We start from the raw sequence: 22701 nt of genomic DNA on the forward strand, positions 1-22701 counted from the left end.
ATGTACAAGAATCCTCTGAAAAGTCCCCCTGTTGAAAAAAAAAAAAAAAAAAAAAAAAGAAAAAAAGGCAAGTGCAGAAGAGTCTCCCAATTTGAACACATCAACTGACCTAAAGAGAAATGGAGGAACATTTTGTGGACGGATTAGGGTAAAATTGTTCTTTTTGGGTCCAGGGGCCGTAGCCAGTTTGTGAGACGACCCCCAAACTCTGAATTCAAGCCACAATTCACAGTGAAGACTGTGAGGCATGGTTGTGCAAGCATCATGATATGGGCGTGTTTCTCCTAGTATGGTGTTGGGCCTATTTATCGCATACCAGGAATCATGGATCAGTTCACATGTCAAAATACTTGAAGATGTCATGTTGCCTTATGCTGAAGAGGACATGCCCTTGAAATGGGTGTTTTAACAAGACAATGACCCCTAACACACTAGTAAACGTTGCCAGGTCTTGGTTCAAAACCAACAAGCATTTATGTGCCTTGGATCCATAAGGTTGGAAATCACTGCTATAGAATATTTTATATGAAATATGGTTGGTGGATTTTATCAAACATTGACGCAAATGAGGTCAAATCTGTGAAAAGTGAAATTTACCCAGTGTACCACAGATGATCTCCAAAAGTGAGGGCAAAATTATGACTCCCTGATAGAGATGAAAACGGCATTTCCATAGTTGTCTATGTGACAGACAGTAAAATTGTATTATTCTTTAAAATTTCACCTATCAATAAATGGAAAAAAACCTTTTCTCAATCTATTTTGTTCAATATCAAAATGAATGCAGTACTATAATTTTTATGGTTTCCATTACATACTGCGTACTGCATTGTATTATAAACGCTGCTGCTCATGTTACGATCCAAAGGTCAAATGGAATCATAAATAATTTCTCCTCCTCCCAAACTCTTGCAAAATATGGATTGGCTGCTGCTTTGACATCAAAATGTAAACATTATTTATTTGTCTCATTTTGTTTTTCAGCCCTGCATGGCCCTTTCGATTCCCCAAAAGGTAAGGCCTGCCAAAAATGAAGTCTCCTGTTCATGGTCTGGACTGCAAAGCTCTCTCCTCCTTCTTCTCTCTTCCATTATTCCTGTCGTCCATCCATCACTGCTGTCATTCCTCAGTAGTGAGTCATGAGTAATCTTGTGGGAGTTGTCCGTCTCTTCTTAACTTTTGTGAACCAGCATACTGCATCTCATCATATCTTGGTTACACAGTATCTACAAGCATATTATGCTAATCCAATATGTGTCCATATCCATATTTTGTCTGATTATGTGAGAGGAATGTTGGACAGCTTTGAAAATTGTAATCTTTCACTAATTTGGACTATCCTTCTTGCATTTTCAGCTATTCTGAGCTGATAGCTGATTGGCCAGTGGTGGTGCTCGGTGTGTGTACAGTGCTAATTGTAGTGTGCGCCCTGGTGGGTGTCCTTGTTCCTGACCTCCCTGATTTCTCTGACCCTCTTTTGGTGAGTACAGATCAAAAATAGCTGCCTCACCAAAAGGGACTGACCCACTAACAGCCCTGTAACACAAAGTTTACAAGTTGCAAACCTCAAGAAGTATGCATGAAAACTAAGTGACAACCAAAGATGAAACAACAGAATCAGAATCGGGTTTAGTGGCCAAGTGTGTAAAATTATAAGGAATTTTTCTTCAGCAATCAGTGGTGCCCTGGTACGACATTCAGAACAAACAGCAACGTAACAAGAACAAAGAACAAGAGACATTTCTGTTTATAAGAACTATTCCTTATAAGACAGGAACACTTTTTAGCCCATTTACAGTTACCAAAATTTTCACAGTTCTTAGTATTATGACATGAGTATTAGCTATATGAATTGTAAACTAAACCAAAAACCGTGGCTGCCACTTCACCAGTGCATACACCCATGCAGTTTTCTCATTTAAGTCCAGTTTACTTAAGATATTCATGCGGGACCTGAAAAATGTTTTCTCCTGTTGTTTTTTTGTTGCAATGGCTTGCAAAAAAAGTATTCTGTTTTTGCATATCTCCAAACTACACATTGGCCAAGAATTGGCCATGTCCACAAATATCAGTGGACACGTCAAGTTGCAATGCAAACTTAATACTTATATGGACCTTTTCCAAAAACTTTTGATGTCTGCAGACAAGTCACCAAAACGTCTGGAAATGGTGTTAAATGAAAGACTTTGGCTATTTCTTTAGCAGCTTTAGGTCCAAGCATCTCATTTACTATGGCTTTACAGGCGGAAGTATTAATGTCTCTGCCACAGTGTGTGACGTTTTAGATTTGGCTACAAGTTCAGCAATGTGATACCTTGCTTTAAGGACTTTCTCATTTATCTTTGTGTTTTTTTCCTCATCAATGTTGCCTGTTCCTCCGCAAGTTGCATGAAGACGAACAAAATCATTTCCATTCTTGTTCTGTGAAGTGAAGGGTATTTCATTTGGAGATGTCGTTTAAACTTACTTGGAACCATTGGACTTTTGGATAACTTTTCACCACTTACCAAGCAGAATAGAGTCATAATTGTTGGATCCCTGGTGAGAGTAAGTCCACATGAAAGATAGCTTTCGCTATATTGCCTCACAGCAGAGACTTTCCGCGAGCCAACCATCTTAGGTTTCTTCTGACCTTCACTCATATTCGGGTGTTTGTCTGAGTCACAATTTTGTCCATAGTCCATTTCCAAGTTAGCATCTTTCCTTCTCAAAATCTTCTCCATCACTGTCATTGTATAGCTTTGCTAGCAACAATGTGACAGTCACCACCACCTGACGCATCGCTATCAAATGTCAGGGGCGTGGCCAGGCCACTGCAATGGGCGCAGACGCTGCTGGCAGTAGCTCCTCACCTGCACCTCATTTTCACTAACTACGCCATATATTTAAAGGTCTAATCCAGAGAAATGTATTTTGTCTATCATACAAATGTAGCTAAAATTTTATAAAAAAAAAAATTTAAAAATCCTCAACACAACAGAAATGAAATAAATTTGCATTAAAGTCAGTCTCAAGATTTTGTTTGAAATGTCACATAGATTCGGCAAGTTCCGTAACTCTCCAGAATGTGACGTCATGTCACTACATTTAGCCAGAGAGTGAAAAAGCTAGCTGGTGATGAAGTGTGTTGTATACAGCTGTTCTGCGTCACATGCTGACGGAGTCAGCTTACATGAATGGCTGAAAGATGAGCAGATAGGCAGGTTATGGACCAGGTTTGCGAAGCAGGCGCATTGGACTTACAAATCAAAAGTGGAAAGTAATATGTTCCAAGCATTTCACGGAGGACTGATTTGAAAACCCGGTACAGCTTTCACTTAGCTTCAGTAGCAAGTAAGTACATACATGTTCAATTGTTTAGTATTGACAAGTATTTACCTCGTTGTAAATGTAAGTACAATACCGATACAAATATATATGTCAGCTAATATCCGTGTCCATGTGATGTTTAGGAGGTGACGATATTTGGACACTGTATAAAGTTAGTGTACTGTTGACGCTGAGGTCTTCCTGAAATACAACTACGGCAGTGTGTGCTCTCAAGTGTTATATGCATTATTTCAAATACGGGCTAAATGCATGTAAATAACGTGAAGAATGGCCTATAAACATGTGATCTTTAAACGCAGAACGATACCGAAGGTTTCGATTTTTGTTTTATGCCGACTCAGTCGCTAGTACAACAACAGCAGCAACAACAACAACAAATGACTCACTGTTGTGTGCAAGCAGCATCAGACGTTTAAACGTGCTTGAATTAGATTATTTCGTCAACAAGGTGTACGTAGATTTCTTGATGCACCTACCAGTCTGTGTTTTGGGTGGTCCTTGTGTTGCATTTGTCAACTTCGAACATATATGGTTGAATGACACCTGCATGGGATGTTTTTTTGAACATGGGAAGAATAAGAAAATTCCTCCTCTTCAGTTCCTATCTCTTCCACAGAACATTCCATAAAAACTTCCTCACTGCTGTCTATCTCCTCTATATCCCACTCGCAGCGTGTATGATTGTCCATGTAGAAGCTATTCTTTACTGGGGTTGTCTAGGCGTGACGTCACATGGAAGCAGCTTCAACAGAGCCTCTGTTTGAAACCGACATCGGAGGCATTTGGATTCCAAAGAAAATGTGCGCTTTTGCCGCTAATTTATTTAATTTCTGTTGTGTTGAGAATTTTCAAAATATTTTTTTTATGAAAAATTAGCCACATTTTTGTTACATATAAATAACATATAGGTCCTCTGGATAAGACCTTTAAGCCTTGTGTTGTATTTTTACCTGCCAGTTCGTGGCATGAGACTGCATTAGTCTGGTTTAGTATAGTATAGTATACGAGCCTCTTGTTGTGTTTTTGCCTCGTTGTCACGGCCAGCGATCCTATGGCGCCATAGCCAAGCATAACTCAAGTATTGTTTTTGCCTAGTAGTAATCTGACCTCGTTTTCATATTTTTGGACCTTGCCTTTTGCCACATGTTTTTGTGCCTTTGCCTTTTTTGGACTGCTTACCTGTGTATGACCTCTGCCTGGAATAAAACCACACTTGACATCATGTCACTGCCTTGGAGTCTAGGATTCGGATCCAACCGCTTGTCCCATGCTTGTGATATGAAAGTAAATAGCTCCCAGTTGCCACCTACTGATAAATAAGCATACTACATGATTACAATATCCATCATTGGACAGCACGGATAGTCAGTGACTGCACAATATCTGTGGATTCATTTAAGCCAATTAGGTGAAATTGGATGATTTACCACGGCACAACAGACACTACATAGTGGTTGAAAAACACTGGCCAAGACCATTAAATACTAGGACTCCTACAGTTAAAAGGATTTTGAACCACAACACGAAGATTTCTAAAGGGATTACCACATGAGCTGATGTAGAACTCATTACATTTTGATGATAATCTGGGTCACTGGGCAAATATGTACAGTATTTCAAGGGCAAAAGTTCACTTGGACTCAATATAAAAGTGGAATGGCTTCCTTCCTGAGCATTGTGCAAAGCATTGAACCCCCAAGGTGCGCATCATCATTGAACTTCCTCGTCAGGGAATCATAATCAAAATCTGGATCTGGAAAAACACAATGTTCTCACTAATATATTGGGAGCCGTGAGGAGCCAGAACTACTTTATTTTCCTGGGAATGGAGTCTACAAATATCTGGAGCATGGGATGAACAGCATTCTTCCTTGATACATTCTCTCTTTTGGTGTGTTTATGATTGTAGAGCCGAATTCTCACAAAGATGTTGACTCATCTCCAATAGGTGTTAAAATGGAGTGATAGATCATTTCAAAGGTCATATTACATTGATTCTAAAATGTTTCTACATAGTAACGCTGTGTATGAACCTTTGTTTTTTGTTGTCATGTAGCCCTTATTTAGAATTTGTCACCTCTTTTTATATTTTATTACTATTATACTAAATAGAAAAAAAACTAAGAACTATATGTTCATCTAACACTTTGTTCTGATTTACTTATTGATCTCAATTTTACTCAAATTACTCAATATTATTTTACTGCTCCCTTTTATGCCAACCAGTTGTGCTTTTGCATTTATCCAAAAGTGTACCCTTTTGCAACTTCATTTTAGCGGAATGGGTGCAAAAAATCAAACTTGTTTTTGTTTCTCCAAAGGGTTTTGAGCCTCGGGGAACTGCCATCGGTCAACGGCTGGTCACTTGGAACAACATGGTGAAAAACACTGGCTACAAAGCAACACTTGCCAACTATCCCTTCAAATATGCTGATGAGCAGGCTAAAAAGTAACTGAACGCAGCCATCTCACTGAATAAACACAGGCATCTTTGTCAAACATTTTCATATTGGGCAAAAGTTTTCAATGTGCATAGGATCTTCCAACTGCATCGATCTTTTTTGCATTGGCTTGAGTGATTCCATCTTATTTGTGAATTTCAGAAATACCTGACTTTTTGCAGAAGAAACAAGGGAGGCCTAAGACTTGCACAGATTTTGTATTTGGCTTTGCGCAGTCATTCGAAGAGTAACTTCTTACTGTGTGAAGTCAGACTTTTCAAAGTATGAATCGCCCCTTGCATAACTCACCATAAAAATGAACTTTACGGTCAGGTTATATGTACATTATATGTATCACTACCAAGTGAACCAATTGTGTTGTGAAACTAAAGTTAATACTGTTTCACAAATTTGCCATGTTTTAAAGTGATATTTTTGGGCAATATTTAAAATTGCACATTCCCCTCTTATATTAGGTTTTTGACATTTATTTGCTATTATACATTATCCAGTACACCCTGAACTGGTTACCAGCCAATCACAAGATCACAAAGCAATCAACCATTCACACTCACATTCACACATATGGTCAATTTAGTCTTCAATGGTTTTCGGATGTGGGAGGAAACAAGAGTAGCCAGAGAAAACCCACAGAGACACGGGGAGAAAGTGCAAACTCCACACAGGCGAGGCCGGATTTGAACCAGAGTCCTCAGAATTGTGAGGCAGATGTGCTTACCTGTCAATTACCATTCATGCACTAATTAAAGAATAAAATCAAAAGCTACTCACCAGTTAGGACTTCCATAGCTTTTTTTTCATGGAATATTTACTGAAGCCTAAGTAAATATTCAGACTACTTTTTACTTTGAGTCATATTATAATGGAACAGTACTCTTACTTGTCAGGTTTTTGGCTACTCCACCCACCTCTACCCCTTTGTAAAGTCTCTGCGGATGCCACATTATGTATCCTTCCTGCTTTGAGCATTAATTTGTGTATAAATAATAATTTAATAAATTTAGAAGCAAGGGCTTTCAATAAACCTGCACAGAATTTAGTGATGCGTGCATTCTTTTGGAAGTTATTAGGAAGACGTGAATCCAAATTCAATGTGTCGCAATATGATGAGATAAAATCAAATTATCTTTTGGACTGTGTTATACTTTTTGTATATTTTTTTTTTTAGCCTCACAATGGTTGTAGTTTCTTCATTGGTTGAGATGACAACCCCTTTTTTTTAAATTCCCGTTATATACATATGATATAATTTGATAATCTCATGATAATTATTTATTTTCTAGTCACCAAGAACCCAAGTGGCCTGAAGACCACTTTGATCGAGAAAAACGTCACGCAGAGTGGGACTTCAGTAAGGAGTTTTTCTGCGATGTGCCTGGTAAATTTTGCAGTCCTGAAATAATTCTGCATTCATCAAAAGGGGTTTACAATGGGACGCATTGTACCTTTTGTTTGTTTAATGTAAAATAAATAATTTCATTGGCCTTTTATTTTTGCCTAACAATAATTAAGATAATATATTTCTTCTTTATTTCATGTAGGCTCCAGCTATTCAAGACTGGTTTTCTCATCTGCTGAGGGAAAGAACTTGTGGAGTATTCAGGCCATCAAATCCATGTGTAATCTGGACAACACTAAGGTACGAATGAGGGACAGTGCAAGAATGCATCATGGTTATGTTGTTGTTATTTAAGTTTATGCAATATGGTTGGTAGAATGAGTTCCGAGGTAGCAGGTTAAACCAGGTTGTTATCTCACAGACGCAAGCGGCTAGTTTTTTTAACTTAAGGGGGCTGTCTGCACTGGTGGCCTTAAACGGCAGACTTTATTTTCTGCCAATCAAAGCGGCTTATTTCATTAATTCCCTTTATTTAATCAGGGGCGTGATGGTCTTGTGTGCACAGAGAGAGCTATGTGTGTATGCTTGGAGCAGTTTCACTTGCTCGATGTGGCAACAAACATCAATCCATTTACCTTACCACCTATCCTCAATAGGGTCGCGGGCATGCTGGACCCTGTCCCAACTGACTTTGGCTGAAAGGCAGGGTACACCCTGAACTGGTCACCAAACAGACAACTTGATTAAAATACACTATGAGCTGGCGATAACAACACTTGAGATTAATATATCCGTGGACCTCATTAATCCATCCATGTTACTGACACCCCCGGTTTACATATTTATGAATGAAATCACAGATGTCTGATGCATCCCACACTTCTGCTGAGCTTATGTATCTGCCTTCCCACTCTGTATTTTTTTTTTTTTTTTGGGGGGGGGGGACTTTTGTGGACCAGCGACCCCCAGGGCATTTAAAATGGGATGTCCGCTAACCCTAACCCGTCTAAAAGGGCGATCCAAATAGTCTTGCATGATATCGTACCTGCAGAAGAGAACAAAACAACCTGGTTTACTGGGGCATTGAACATCTGTCGTACGTCGATCTTCCTTGATATTCACCAATCAGAGTCACCAAAATTGCGTTAAAAATTATATAAGTAGGCCTAAGAAGGATTTTCTATGGGCTGCGATGTCACTCCGCAAGTACAGTGAAGAAAAATAAATATTTGGACACTATATTGCTCTGCTATATTGCAAGTTCTCCCACTTAGAAATCATGGAGGGGTCTGAAATTTTTATCGTAGATGCATGTCCACTGTGAGAGAGATAATCTAATAAGAAAAATCCGGAACTCACAATGTATGACTTTTTAACGATTTATTCATGTGATAAAGCTGCAAATAAGTATTTGAACGCCAGAGAAAAACAATGTTAATATTTGGTACAGTAGCCTATGTTTGCAATTAAAGAGGTCAAACGTTTCCTGTAGTTGTTCACCAGGTTTCCACACACTGCATGAGGGATTTTCACCCACTCCTCCATGCAGATCTTCTCAAGATCAGACAGGTTTCTGGCTGTCGCTGATAAACACGGAGGTTCAGCTCCCTTCAAAGATTTTCTATTGGGTTTAGGGCTAGAGACTGGCCAGGCCACGCCAGAACCTTGATACGCTTCTTACGAAGCCACTCCTCGGTTTTCCTGGCTGTGTGCTTCGGGTCATTGTCATGTTGAAAGACCAGGCACAACCCATCTTCAATGCTCTGACTGAGGGATGGGAGGGAGGGTTGTTCCCCAAAATCTCACAATACATGGCCGCGGTCATCCTCTCCTTAATACAGTGCAGTCGTCCTGTCCCACGTGCAGCAAAACACCCCCAAAGCTTGATGCTACCACCCCCATGCTTCACAGTAGGGATGGTGTTCTTGGGGTGGAACTCATCATTCATCTTCCTCCAAACGTTGTTAGTGGAATTATGACCAAAAAGTTCAATTCTGGTCTCATCTGACGACAAAACTTTCTCCCATGATTCCTCTGTATCATCCAAATGGTCATTGGCAAACTTATGACGGGCCTTGACATGTGCTGGTTTAAGCAGGGGAACCTTCCGTGCCATGCATCATTTCAAACCATGACGTCTTAATGTATTACCAACAGTCACCTTGGAAACGGTGGTCCCAGCTCTTTTCAAGCCATTGACCAAGTCCTGTTGTGTAGTCCTGGGCTGATTCCTCACCTTTCTAAGGATAATTGAGACCCCACAAGGTGATATCTTGCATGGGGCACCACTCCAATTGAGATTGGCTGTCATGTTTAGATTCTTCCATTTTCTAATGATTGCACCAACAGTGGACCTTTTTTCACCAAGTTGCTTGGCAATTTCTCCGTAGCCCTTTCCATCCATGTGGAGATGTACAATTTTGTGTCTGGTCTCTTTGGACAGCTCTTTGGTTTGGCCATGTTACAAGTTTGAGTCTTACTGATTGCATGGGGTGGACAGGTGTCTTTATGCAGCTAATGACCTCACAGAGGTGCATCTGATTCAGGATAATACATGGAGTGGAGGTGGACTTTTAAAGGAGGACTAACAGGTCTTTGAGGGTCAGAATTCTAGCTGATAGACAGGTGTTAAAATACTTATTTGCAGCTGTATCACACAAATCGTTTAAAAAAATCATACATTTTGATTTCTGGATTTTTATTTTTAGGTTATCTCTCACAGTGAACGTGCACCTATGATGAAAATTTCAGACCCCTCCATGATTTCTAAGTGGGAGAACCTTCAATATAGCAGGGTGTTCAAATACATGTTTTCTTCACTGTAGAAACTCCACCCAGCTGGGCGCAGACGTCTGCAAATGCGCAGTGAGTCTTGCGTTTGCACAAAAATCAAGGTGCATCAATGAACACAGAGACCTCAGTGGCCAAAATTTCCGTTCTAAGCAGAAGAAGCCAAAGGACACATCATCGCTGCGCCGACACTGTCTAACTTAGTGCAGACCGGGGTGCCAAATACTACTGGCAAAGACGTGCACCTCGCCTTGCGCTGGCAGAAATATCAAGATGGGCATCCTATGTGCTTCTGGGCATGTTGCACAGCCTACGAATATAGAGCCCCAGGTGTTGCAAAGCCCTGCTCTTGATGCTGACTGATCTGAATTTTCACACAATTTTATGTTGTATCTAGTACAATATAGTGGAACCTGGAGTTTCCACTGTATGTTGTATGTACACTGTATTCAATGTGTATTTTGTAATTACACTGATTTGCCCCTGTTCACAGGTGCGCTCACACCGCGACTACTGGAGCCTCTGTCAGCGCACCAATGATGCTTCATGTTGCCCCAGCTGGACACTTGGTAACTACATAGCAGCCCTCACAAATAGGTCATCCTGCCAAATGATCACGGAGCGGGATGTATCGCACACACTCAAGATTTTGCGCTCGTGTGCCAAGTATTACCACAATGGCACACTGGGACCTGACTGCTGGGACATGGCCCTGAAGCGCAAGGATCAGCTGAAGTGTGGCAATGTGCCCCGGAAGTGCATCAAGTACAATGCCGTCTACCAAATGATGCACTTCCTGGTTGATAAGGACTTCCTCAGTCCAAAGAGCCTGGAATATCCACCACCTGTGCTGATGTATAGCATGCTGTTCTCGCCCACAGAAAAAGGAGAGTCTATGATGAACATTTACTTAGACAATTTTGAGAACTGGAACTCTTCAGACGGCATCACTACAGTCACTGGGATCGAGTTTGGCATTAAACACGACCTCTTTCAGGACTACCTTCTCACAGACACAGTGTACCCCGCTATAGCCATTGTTATAGTCCTGTTGGTCATGTGTGTGTACACACAGTCAGTTTTCATTACGCTCATGACAATAATAGCCATTATTAGCTCCCTCATTGTGTCTTATTTTTTATACCGAATGGTTTTCAGCTTTGAGTTTTTTCCTTTCATGAACCTCACAGCTCTTATCATCCTGGTAGGCATCGGTGCAGATGATGCCTTTGTGCTTTGTGATGTATGGAACTACACGAAATTTGATAAGCCCCATGCTGAGCTGGCAGAAACTGTTAGTGTGACTTTACAGCATGCCGCCTTGTCAATGTTTGTAACCAGCTTTACCACCGCTGCTGCTTTTTATGCCAACTATGTCAGCAACATCACTGCTATACGCTGTTTTGGCATTTACGCCGGAACAGCCATCTTGGTTAACTATATCCTTATGGTGACGTGGCTCCCAGCTGTGGTGGTGTTACACGAGCGGTACCTACCAAATGCGTTACCCTGTTCCAAGCCCCAACACCAGCAAACCGGTTACGGCATCCAGATGATTGTGTCAGTTTTTTGCAAGAAGGCTAGCAAATGTTTGTTTATTGTCTCTGAAGCCTCTAGAATCTTCTTTGAGAAAGTGCTTCCCTGTATCATCATCAAACTACGCTACCTCTGGCTTCTCTGGTTTCTAGCTCTCACAGTGGGCGGGGCATATGTTGTTTGTGTCAACCCTAAGATGAAGCTTCCGTCACTGGAACTTGCTGAGTTTCAGGTGTTCCGTTCTTCCCACCCTTTTGAGCGGTACGATGCAGAGTACAAGAAACTTTTCATGTTCGAGAGGGTTCATCATGGAGAGGACCTCCACATGCCTATCACCATCATCTGGGGTGTCACACCTGTGGATAACGGAGACCCCCTGAATCCCAAAAACAAGGGGAAGCTGATGCTGGATAGCAGCTTTAACATCGCCAGTCCAGCATCTCAGCTATGGATCCTCAATTTCTGCCAGAAGCTTCGAAACCAGAGTTTTGTCTTTCAGTCAGATGAGCAGGACTTCACCAGCTGCTTCATTGAGACCTTCAAGCAGGTCAGTTCTCTTGAAACCCCCACACCATTTTTTCGAGGTACAGTGGTGTGAAAGTGTTTGCCCCTTTCCTGATTTATTGATTTATTTTGCATGTTGGTCACATTCAAATGTTTCCCATCATCAAACAAATTGAAATATTAATCAAAGACAACACAAGTAAAAATACAAAAGCACTTCTTAAAAGTAAGTTTTTTATCATGAATTGGTAAAAAAATTTAAACCTACATGCACATGTATGAAAAGGTGATAGCCCCCAAAACCTAATAACTGGTTGGGCCACCTTTAGCAGCAACAAGTGCAATCAAGTGTTTGGGAAAGTTGCAGTGAGTCTCTTTCAAAATTATTGAGAAATTTAGCCTACTCATCTTTGCAGATTCTCTGTAGCTATATTGAATGGTTTTTAAGCATTAACTGCCCTTTTAAGGTCACTTTCATGTAAATAGAGGTGCTGCTCTATCAAAACAAGTGTTCTTCTCCCAGAAATTAGTTTTTTAATAATGTTTAGTGTATGATTCTTTATTAATTTTATAATCATTTTACTGCAGCTCAGCATTCAAATAACATTTAACAGATTTGATGTTTTAGTCACAAACTTTCCCCAAAAGTCTTATGGTTTTCTTTCAAAAATGCACAAATGAAATTGCATTAAAATGTACAAACCAGCAACACGGAAGCTCAGCTGGAATGCGTTGACCTCACAGTTCTGAGGTCCCGGGTTCAATCCCGGACCCGCCTGTGTGGAGTTTGCATATTCTCCCCATGCCTGTGTGGGTTTTCTACGGTCACTCCAGTTTCTTCCCACATCCCAAAAACATGGCAACATTAATTGGACACTCTAAATTGCCCCTAGGTGTGATTGTGAGTGCGTCTGTTTGTCTCTTGTGCCGTGCGATTGGCTGGCAACCAGTTGAGGGTGTACCCTGCCTCCTGCCCGTTGACAGCTGGGATAGGCTCCAGCACTCCCCATGATCGTTATGAGTATAAGTAGCTAAGAAGACGGACGGACGGAGATGAGCACTAGCTTAAACCTCTGATCCTAGAATCTTTCCTGCTTAGCTGTATAACAGTTAACTGTTAAAGGAAGACTCTCCCCAAATTTCATATGTACAATAAACCCTCCAATGTGAAGTAATATTATTATTACATATATTTTGTATATTAATTGGGGAAAAAATTGAAAACAAAGAACATTTTTGAAATCCAAGCAAAATCTGTATATGTGCCAGCTTTCAGAGCCAAACGCGGAAGAAACATCTTTGACTCCACCCCTGACGTCGCCACTGCTTAGCATTACAGACCAATCGTTATAGCTAAGCCAAAATGCAGCGGTGTTGTGCAACACAACTGAGAAAACGCACCCAAATTTCTTTAACCTCTCATGGTTAACCTGACAGGATACAGCTGTGGCTGTCACAGTTGAGGCTCATTCACCAGCAGGAGATATTTGCACGCATCTAATCATTACTGGTTATTAGCTGCTGAGTTATAGCCTCTCGTGCTAATACTGTATGAGCAACAACATACATTATGAGGGTGGCACAGCTGTTCAATCCCGGACTTCCGTTTGTGGGGTTTCCATGTTCTCCGCGTGTCTGCGTGTGTGTAAACTTGCCTCCTGCCCATTGACAGCTGGGATAGGCTCCAGCATTCCTGCGACTATTGTGCAGCTAAGAAAATGGATGGATGGATATATACGTGGAAGCACACAACACTTTCCGGTTACTATTTATGGCGATTCGCGCATGCAAACCCCCCCTGAATCCCCCCCCCCATCCCCGCTGCTGGTCGAACGCGAGAAATGGAGTGCTTGAAAAGTACAGTTTGGGGAAAACAAAAAAAGTCTGGCCACGCCTGCTGTATAATCTACATTGAAACCAACTCCGCATCAAAGCTACACGGTCCATTTCATGGGACTGTTATTGTTCGTCGTCAACACCACGCTCCTCCCGACATGTTGACTCCCACCTGTGTGCATTCTGGCTCAAACGCTTGAACATTGTACATTGTTATTTTTGTTTTGTTTGCTCAGTGGCGGGGTTAGTAATAGCAAGGAGCATCGACTCGCTGTTACACTCGCTTTGTTGGCTCTGAGCACACAACACTTCCTGGTTACTATTTACGCCGTTGTGCGCGTGCACCTACCCCCTTCCACCGGTCGTTTGCGAGAGGTTGACTGCTTGAAAAGTACAATTTAGGGGTCTTGCCAGGCTTGCTGTATAATCTCTATCGAAACCACCTCCTCTGAAAAGCATCAAATCTCTACGGTCCATACAATAGGACTGTTATTGTTCGTAGTTAGTGCCACGCCCCCTCTATAACACTCAAGTGCTGGATGTGTGTATTCTGGCTCAAGCGCACAGGCTTGAACATTGTACATCATGGTATTTTTGTTTTGTTTGTAATTATTTTTCACAGAAATCGGCCACAAAATGCCAGATAATGGACGTTCTCTGTTCATTGAAACGTATCCACGAGCAATGGGGATCAGAACAGGAAGCACTGCAGGCGTGGCAAACGCTGATTGGCTCTCAGTTTTCCAGCCAGGCTCATTGGAATGTCTAAGCGAGAGAGGAATTTCGAAAATACTTTTCCAATTTAGAGATATTTCTTGGTAAAATCTGTGGATACCTCTGGCATTGAAAGAAACACTGAACCCTCATCTACTAACTTTTAATGTGTGCTCCCATTCCTATTAGTTTTGACAAAGTCTTCCTTTTATTTAGGCTGAACTGGATCACTTGGTGGCAATCTAGATTTTGTCAATAATAAAACCGATTTAATGTCCTGGGGCGTTGGTTCTCAACTATTCAGTCAGGACCGGAAATTGGGTCCCTGACCCATAGTGGGTGGTTTGTGGACAGGTACAGTAGTAAAGCACCTCGACGGTACTGACATTCAATGTTTCAAGTATCCAAATAGTATGAAATAAATGATTTTGCCCAGTGGTGAATATGTGGTCGTGTGGCAAGAGAAGGCATCCGCAGTTAACGTCATGCGCATTATTTTTTTAATTGAAGAGCTTATAATAGAAATAGCTGGTTTAATTAATGACTTTGTGTTAGTGTATATTCATGAGACTACGGCAGATGACCGACCAACTTTGATACAAATTCTGTATCTGAGGAAAACAAAACTGTAGACCCCCAGTAAAGTGAAATATTCAGCATATCCCAAATTGGAATTGACTTTAATTTGGAAAATGACGTTGTTCTTAAAAAGAACTCAGTTTCATGATGAGTAACATTTTTTTGACAATGTTTTGTGCAATTGTGATGATTTGTTCATGTATTTTCGCACCTTGTCATCCTTGTTCATCCTGATACAATGTGCTCTGAGAGACACTTTGAACATATAACCAAGTTTAAATATTATATATGATAAACCTTTTCAAAGGCTATTTTTTAAGAATTATGTTATTTATTTGCCATGACTTGGTGAAAATGAAATAATGCAGTTCCTAATATGACAGTTATTGAGAACCATTCTATAAATTCAAGCAGAACACAGTCTAACCTGTTTCAATAAGACTTCACACAGACACCCTGGGCACCGCTGTTAATCTGCACATAAATGCAAAATCTAGATCATATCATGGCAATAATAACATTACCGCCTGTGACCTAGTAGTAGGAGCATATGAGCAAAAACCTTCTCTAAGGTTACATTCCTTGCATATGAGAGCAGATAGTGCTCCATCGATAGATTGATTTTCATCAGACTTCAAATATACTTAATGTTGCAGTGAATGAGGGTGTGTATATTAGTAATTTAAAAACACTATATATATATTTAGTTAAGATATAATCTGAGTCTTTTGGCAACAGATAAATTGCATTAAAAAAAAATCGGGATTGGAAACACTTGACTCCAACTTTATTTTCACAGTGGATGGAAAACCAAGACTGTGAGGAGGCATCTGTCTACCCCTGCTGCAGTCAATCCACCTTCCCCTACAAGCAGGAAGTCTTTGAGCTGTGCATCAAGCGGGCCATCATGGAGCTCGATCGCAGTACCAATTACCACCTGGACAGCAAGACCCCTGGGCCTCGATTTGACATCAATGACACCATCAAAGCCATTGTTTTGGAGTTTAAAAGCACATTCCTCTTCACGCTGGCTTATGAGAAGATGCATCAGTTCTATCATGAGGTCAGAGCCCAGTGGATGTATTGTTAATTTTATAATCTTTAGTATTATACTATTATCTCAAATGATGGCCTCTCCTCGATTAGGCACTATGGCCCATGTAATTGTTGGCTGTATTTTCCAAATGAAAAAATAAGCGTGCAGAATACAGTGATAACGACCTTACAGTATGATATTATCATCGTCGGGGATTGACATTAACTTTTTTTTGCTCACAAGCCACTGTGGCTACAAGTTTCCCTGAGTTAGGAACTATTCAGCATTTTTACCTGGTATAATATTTCCAGAACTTTTCCCAGTCAAAATATGCACATCTGTCAACATAGCGTGGTGTTGGAAGATATTTTTCCCAATTGAAATACATTTGTTAACTGTGACCTTGTGTTTTTTGGATATTTTTGCTGATTGGAATACAACTTGCCGAATTGTCTCATTAGAGTGGCGGTGTTACCATCTGCTGCTGAAATTCACCGAGTTACTTTGTGTTAATGTCAAACCCTTATTGTAGCACATACTTACTTACATACTGATGTAATTTATATTATTTTAGTTATTATTTGTGATTTGTGATTTTTTTTTTCTCAAATATATAAAATAATTATGCACAATTGTCTTTGTAAATAATGCATTGTGCAAGTAAGGGCTGTTTAAAAAGAAAAAAAAACATAATGGGCACCTATTAATCTGCAGCTGAGTAAAGTAGTAAATGCCTGAGGACGTAGTTGAAAGAAATATGGTGTTTTAAATTACAATGTGTACTAACAGTAGTTGGAGTAGTGGTTTCTGGAATGTTTCCTTTGCCCTGAATGTAATGTTGCCTCTTGGTTATCCAGGTGGACGCCTGGATAACCGAGGAGCTACGCCACGCCCCAGCAGGCCTCAGTCATGGCTGGTTTGTCAGCAACCTGGAATTCTTTGATCTTCAGGACAGTCTCTCTGATGGCACTCTGGTCGCCATGGCACTGTCTGTAGCTGTAGCCTTCAGTGTCATGCTGCTTACCACATGGAACATCATCATCAGTTTATATGCAATCCTGTCCATTGCAGGGACTATTTTTGTCACTGTGGGCTCTCTGGTGCTTCTCGGTTGGGAGCTGAATGTTTTGGAGTCGGTCACGATTTCTGTGGCGGTGGGACTGTCTGTGGACTTTGCCGTCCATTACGGTGTGGCGTACAGGCTTGCTCCAGAGGCTGACCGTGAGGGAAAGGTGATCTTCTCCCTCAGCCGCATGGGTTCCGCTATTGCTATGGCTGCCTTGACCACCTTTGTCGCAGGGGCCATGATGATGCCCTCGACTGTTTTAGCCTACACCCAACTGGGCACTTTCATGATGCTTATTATGTGCATCAGCTGGGCCTTCGCCACATTTTTCTTTCAGTGTATGTGCCGTTGTTTGGGACCTCAGGGCACCTGCGGCCAGATCCCACTGCCCAAGAAGTTGCAGTGTCAGGCTTTCTCTGAGGACCCATCTGAAGGGTCTTCATCAGAAGGGAAAAGCTCCAGCTTGGGGAAATTCCAGTTAGACAGCAGGGAGGGACAGGCCGAACATTATGAATTAGAGCCACTTGCGTCAAGTGATAAAGTTGAAGACAAACCTCAAGAGCATCATGAGGTTTGTACTCAGATTTACAATGGAGTACACCCTCACTGCCACACTTCCCAATATTCACACGCCCAGTATAATAATAAAACCGAGGGTGGTGGAGCCAGTCCTGAAAATGGACTTGTTGCAACACACAACACGCCATCCCAGTGCCAGTACTCCCAAAACACAGACTGCTCATGTGGGGAACCACCTCCACAGTGGAAACTCCAGTCCTGTCCTCCATCTCTCCAAGACTCGCATTGCCTCCCCCAACTCATCCCTGTTGCAGGAAACTGTCCAAACAAACTGTTGCCAACAAACATGGACCCAGTCTGCATGGATTGTTGCAAGCACTACGTCCCCTGTGCAGCTTCCCACTTGCACTGCTGCAGCCCAGCAATGATCATATGCCCCAGACAAGCACCTGCTCCCTGCTCCCATCTCAAGACGATTTGCATCCACAGTGCAAGCCCGGAGGGTACTTCAGAACATGGACCCGCAGGCTTAGCCTTAAACCAGCGCATGGCCCAAAACGTTGACTCTTTTAGCGGCCCAGACCCAAACACACAAGAGCCCTGTCATCAGCCAAAAGTGCCAAGCCCAATCATCAGCACGCCAGTCCCAACACAGACTCCGTGCCCATCCTCCACAAAGGGTCTAACTCAGACTGACATACATCAAGGATTTAATGAGAGAGACGGGGGTTGGAACCATATGTCCACCATAGCCACAGAAACCACAACACAGGAGGATGTTTGGTGTAAAATCCCTAAGCAGCAGAGTGCCATCACTCCTCAGAAGGAAAGCGTCAAAAAGTGCAAGCAGAACTCGAAACGAGAGCGGGCATCTTCTGTCTCGCCTAAGAAACTCTACTGTTTTAACCGGTCATTGAAGGTGAAGTGCAATTCAGCTTCAGAGTTTAGTGTGCCGAAAAATGAAACAAGCGTGCCTCCCATTATAATAAACAACAGTCGCTCCTCTGAAAGCTTATGTTAGGGAAAAAAAACACACTGTAAAAAATAATGACCGTTATTATGATGCTAAGTGCCTCAGTGTGATTTTATGCAGACTCGCTGATCCACTAGTTTCTATTTACTTCTATGTCCAAACCGTTGTTTTTAAAGCAATCTTAACACATAATGCTTTTTTTAACTGTCAATATACTGCAGACATTTGCACAGGCAGGAAAAAAACAAATCCCACATATTTGCGATCAAATGCTTTAAATGCGATCATTATTTAAAACTCATTGCTTGTCCACTGTTTTTTGTGCAATGAATTTCTCTAGTGGATTATGATCTCTATATTAAAATGTTTCGCTTCATTCCTGTTGTCTTGTTCATCAACAGACTGCAAAATATGTCAAGGCTTTGTGTAATTTTATTAATAAGATTAACGGAAACCCCTTGCTATGTTGTGCTTCACTTAGTGCATTGTTGTTTTGTAGGTTAATGTAGTGTAACTACTCATCTACACATTTCCAAAACAGTTAGCTTTAGTTTGTGGCAGCAATGACTTGCATAAGTTTAACTGGTGTCTTAGTCATTCCCCCCCACAAAAAAAAGAAATCTTACTGAGTCATCTCGTTCATTTAAGTCATCAAATTGCTTGAAAATAGAGAGTGTGACCAAGAAGTCCTTGTTTAAAACCCAGAGCACAGTTTTATTTTATTCAGAGCTATCAATATTAGCCCGACAAATACCTAAAGCATACACGCAAAAATATTGACATAGCAAATACCAATGAAGAGCAAAGTTTGCCTTGATTTTCTACAACTACTGTGCTGCAGTTAAAAACATTACCAGAGGGAAGTCGGGCTTCCCATAATGCTTTTAGCTGACTACATTGGCAGGATTGTCAGTGTCAGGAACAATGCCAACGCTTAACACAGGAATTGACCCATTCACACCACTTCCGCAAGGGCTGTTCACGTTACTTAAGACCAAAAATGGTTGTGTAGAGTATGTGGATGGTCACCTAAAATGGATAAATAAACCACCAGCGCCTCGTCCAAGTATCACATATCAGCATTGAATTAAATATATGAAACATATAATAGTGTGATAAATTGTCACTACTTTCCAAGGGTTTTCTGGAACTTAGCCCCCCACAGTTAAACAAGGGTTTCCTGTACTCGTCTAATTTACTTACTAATAGTGGCGCCTATACTTCTGCGTGTGGGCTCAGGTAGTTGACAGGATTCCAAGTCAGGTTGCAGTTTACTTTTAGATTGATTTACACAAGACCAGCTTTTATGACAGCGGCCCAGTCGATATCCAAACATTTTTTTCAGGGTCATAAAGTAATTTTAATGATCAAACAGGTCCTGCTCTGCTGCCGGGGGAAAACCGTTTAAGGTACACTACTTTTATTACAAGGTGCTGCAAATACTTGAACAACAAAGCGGAAGGTGGGACCAGATTAAGATACAATTTCCACACGTACCTTTTGATTTACACTATGACGAATGTGTAGACCAGTTGAAGTTCAATGAAAAGTGTGTTTGAGAACACTAACAGGTGTCCACAGTGACATGTGCCACCGATCATACAAAAATATAAAAAAAATGCTTATAAATGTGTTATGCCATCTTCCAAAACTGTTTTTCAAAGTTGAGCAATCCAATCAATCCAAAACTCAATATAGGCATGAATCACTTACTAGGCATTTCGGTGCTAGATTTCAACAGAACAAGCCTACACAAATGTGTCTTATCACACTATTTTCACTCGTTATTGTCTAAAAACTTTCATTCATTCAAAAACATTCAGATTGAATATAACCAACCATTTTGGCCCAAGTTTTCTTGTGAGCCAACTGTGGAGTCACAGCACCAGGAGGGTTTTGACTGAAATCTGTGCGGGCCAATAGCTGTTTAAAAATATATATCTTCAGAAAATGAGCCTTAAAACATGGTTGGGGAGGTATTCTTTCTTCAGCCAATGTTTTCGGTCCACAACTATGGAATAAGTGCTAATCTTCACAGCGTTGGATTGCGCCTTAAAGTCATTTTTTAACATCATTCAGGTTTTAAAAAAGTCAACTGCTATTTGGGTTTGAATAACATTCTTCTTCATATCCTTGTCCACGCTCCTCCACGCGCCAGCCGGCTCCAAAAGACATTTTCCCTGTTTTAAGGCTAACAGAATGCTCATCCACATGTGTCGAGGGAGGATTCTGATAATATGTGAGAGCAAAAGTAATAAAAAATAATTAAAAAGTAATAGTCCGCGATAGTGTTGTGGTTTAATAGCTAGGTAGTGGATGGAAAAAATCTGTTGATGCTGAAGATGTGTCTCCAGTTATGAATTCAACGATGTGAGGGGCATTCAACTTTATCAGAACTGCTTTTTTTTTTTTTTAATTTGGGTGTCATGAATGCGCCACCCTGGGAGTGATGTTTGAAAGCTGAGGTAAGTTGTCTGATACTGTACTTTATATTCAAGCAGCTATATCAGAGCTCCCAGTGTTTACCGCTTTTTTTGTGATGTGGTACCTTTTTCAAAGACTGCTGTGATGTGTCAAATTTAGCGTTCTATTTCAACTTCTCAACACTTGTTACTCAAAGAGGGGCCTTTTTCCAAATGCTATAGTGAATGGGAGTGAGGTCTCTTAGGAACCACTTGCTCTGGAAATCTGGTGCTTTCATTTCCTCTCATTCCCGCCACTTAACCGTGTGTGTGTACACAGACTGCAGCAAATAAAATTAATTTAACATTCTTTGTGTAAACCCCCCACATCAGAGGATTTGATCTTGTTTTGACCGCTTCAATTACCTCCAACTAACCTGTGATTGCTGTCTCCTTTGAGACTGAAGATGAGCCTTAATGCATCCCTGAAATTATATGGATTTAAACGGAGGTCAAATATTAGCTGTGGCCATGGGAGGGCTGTGGTTTACAGTTCCCTATTAGTGGGGCCCCTCTCAGAAGCATAGTCTACCAAGTTTTTAATAACTATGAAGAGATAACAATGATTATTTGTTGACGCGGTAAACATTTCCTTCACCTTTTCAAATTTGATCTCAGTGAACCAAATAGCAATACAGACACTAGGGGGTGGTAACCACAAAAATGCAATTAAACTATCCATCTATCCATCCATCCATCCATCCATTTTCTCCCACTTTTCCGGGTCGAGTCGCCGGGGAAGTTGCTTCAGCAGGAATACCAGGACTTCCCTTTTCCCATCCAGTTCTTCCAGGTCTTCTGGAGGGATCCCAAGGAGTTCCCAGGCCAGTCGACACACATAGTCTCTCCAGTGTGTCCTGGGTCATCCCCGGGGTCTTTTTCCGGTGCCCAGAATGCCTCACCAGGGAGCGTTCAGGAGGTATCTGGATCAGATGCCCCATCCACCTCATCTGGCTCCTCTCAATGCGGAGGCGCAGCGGCTTGACACCGAGCCCCTCCCAGATGACCGAGCTGCTCACCCTATCTCTAAGGGAGAGCCCGAATACCCCGCGAAGGAAACAAATTTAGGTCACTTGTATCGGGGATCTTGTTCTTTTGGTCACGAAACTAAAACTGTGAAACTACAACTAAGTAATTGAAACTTTATTGTTCAATGAGCAAGATTTGTAGTATAGTGAATCTTCCTTCGGGAAACAGCTGGCTGTGACCTTCCCTACATCCTGAAGTCCTCTGCATATTTTGAAAAGTTTCTTTTCTTGGTGTGAACATATGTCGCAATTTTAACGAATAATAATAATAAAATGGGAAGATTTGTCAGCACAGTGGCGCGACTTGTTAAAACGAAAAGCCTCATGGTTCTGAGGACTGGGGGTTCAAATCCCGGCCCCAGCCGTGTGAAGTTTGCATGTTTTCCCCGTCCGTGGGTTTGTCCGGGTCTAAGGTTTCCTCCCACATTCCAAAACATGCATGTTAGGTTAATTGAACACTCTAAATTGCTCGTAGGTGTGATTGTGAGTGCGACTGGTTGCTTGTCTCTATGTGCCCTGCGATTGAC

General features: G+C 41.3%; 1 protein-coding gene across 10 annotated transcripts in view; it reads left to right on the plus strand.

Annotated features, from left to right (window-relative positions):
• Positions 1-19060, plus strand: part of disp1 (dispatched homolog 1 (Drosophila)) — a 96800-nt gene extending 77740 nt beyond the window's left edge. For all 10 annotated transcript variants that reach the window (XM_061812383.1, XM_061812385.1, XM_061812392.1 and 7 more), the window contains 8 exons: positions 985-1014; positions 1357-1480; positions 5652-5779; positions 7076-7170; positions 7334-7431; positions 10415-12004; positions 15890-16153; positions 16984-19060. In XM_061812383.1, coding sequence (XP_061668367.1) covers positions 985-1014; positions 1357-1480; positions 5652-5779; positions 7076-7170; positions 7334-7431; positions 10415-12004; positions 15890-16153; positions 16984-18732 — 4078 coding nt within the window. In that variant the 3' untranslated portion in view covers positions 18733-19060. The remainder of the gene's footprint in view (positions 1-984; positions 1015-1356; positions 1481-5651; positions 5780-7075; positions 7171-7333; positions 7432-10414; positions 12005-15889; positions 16154-16983) is intronic.
• Positions 19061-22701: the final 3641 nt, after the last annotated feature.

The sequence above is a fragment of the Syngnathoides biaculeatus genome, chromosome 23 (assembly GCF_019802595.1).
Source record: "Syngnathoides biaculeatus isolate LvHL_M chromosome 23, ASM1980259v1, whole genome shotgun sequence".
In the NCBI taxonomy this organism is placed as follows: Eukaryota; Metazoa; Chordata; class Actinopteri; order Syngnathiformes; family Syngnathidae; genus Syngnathoides; species Syngnathoides biaculeatus.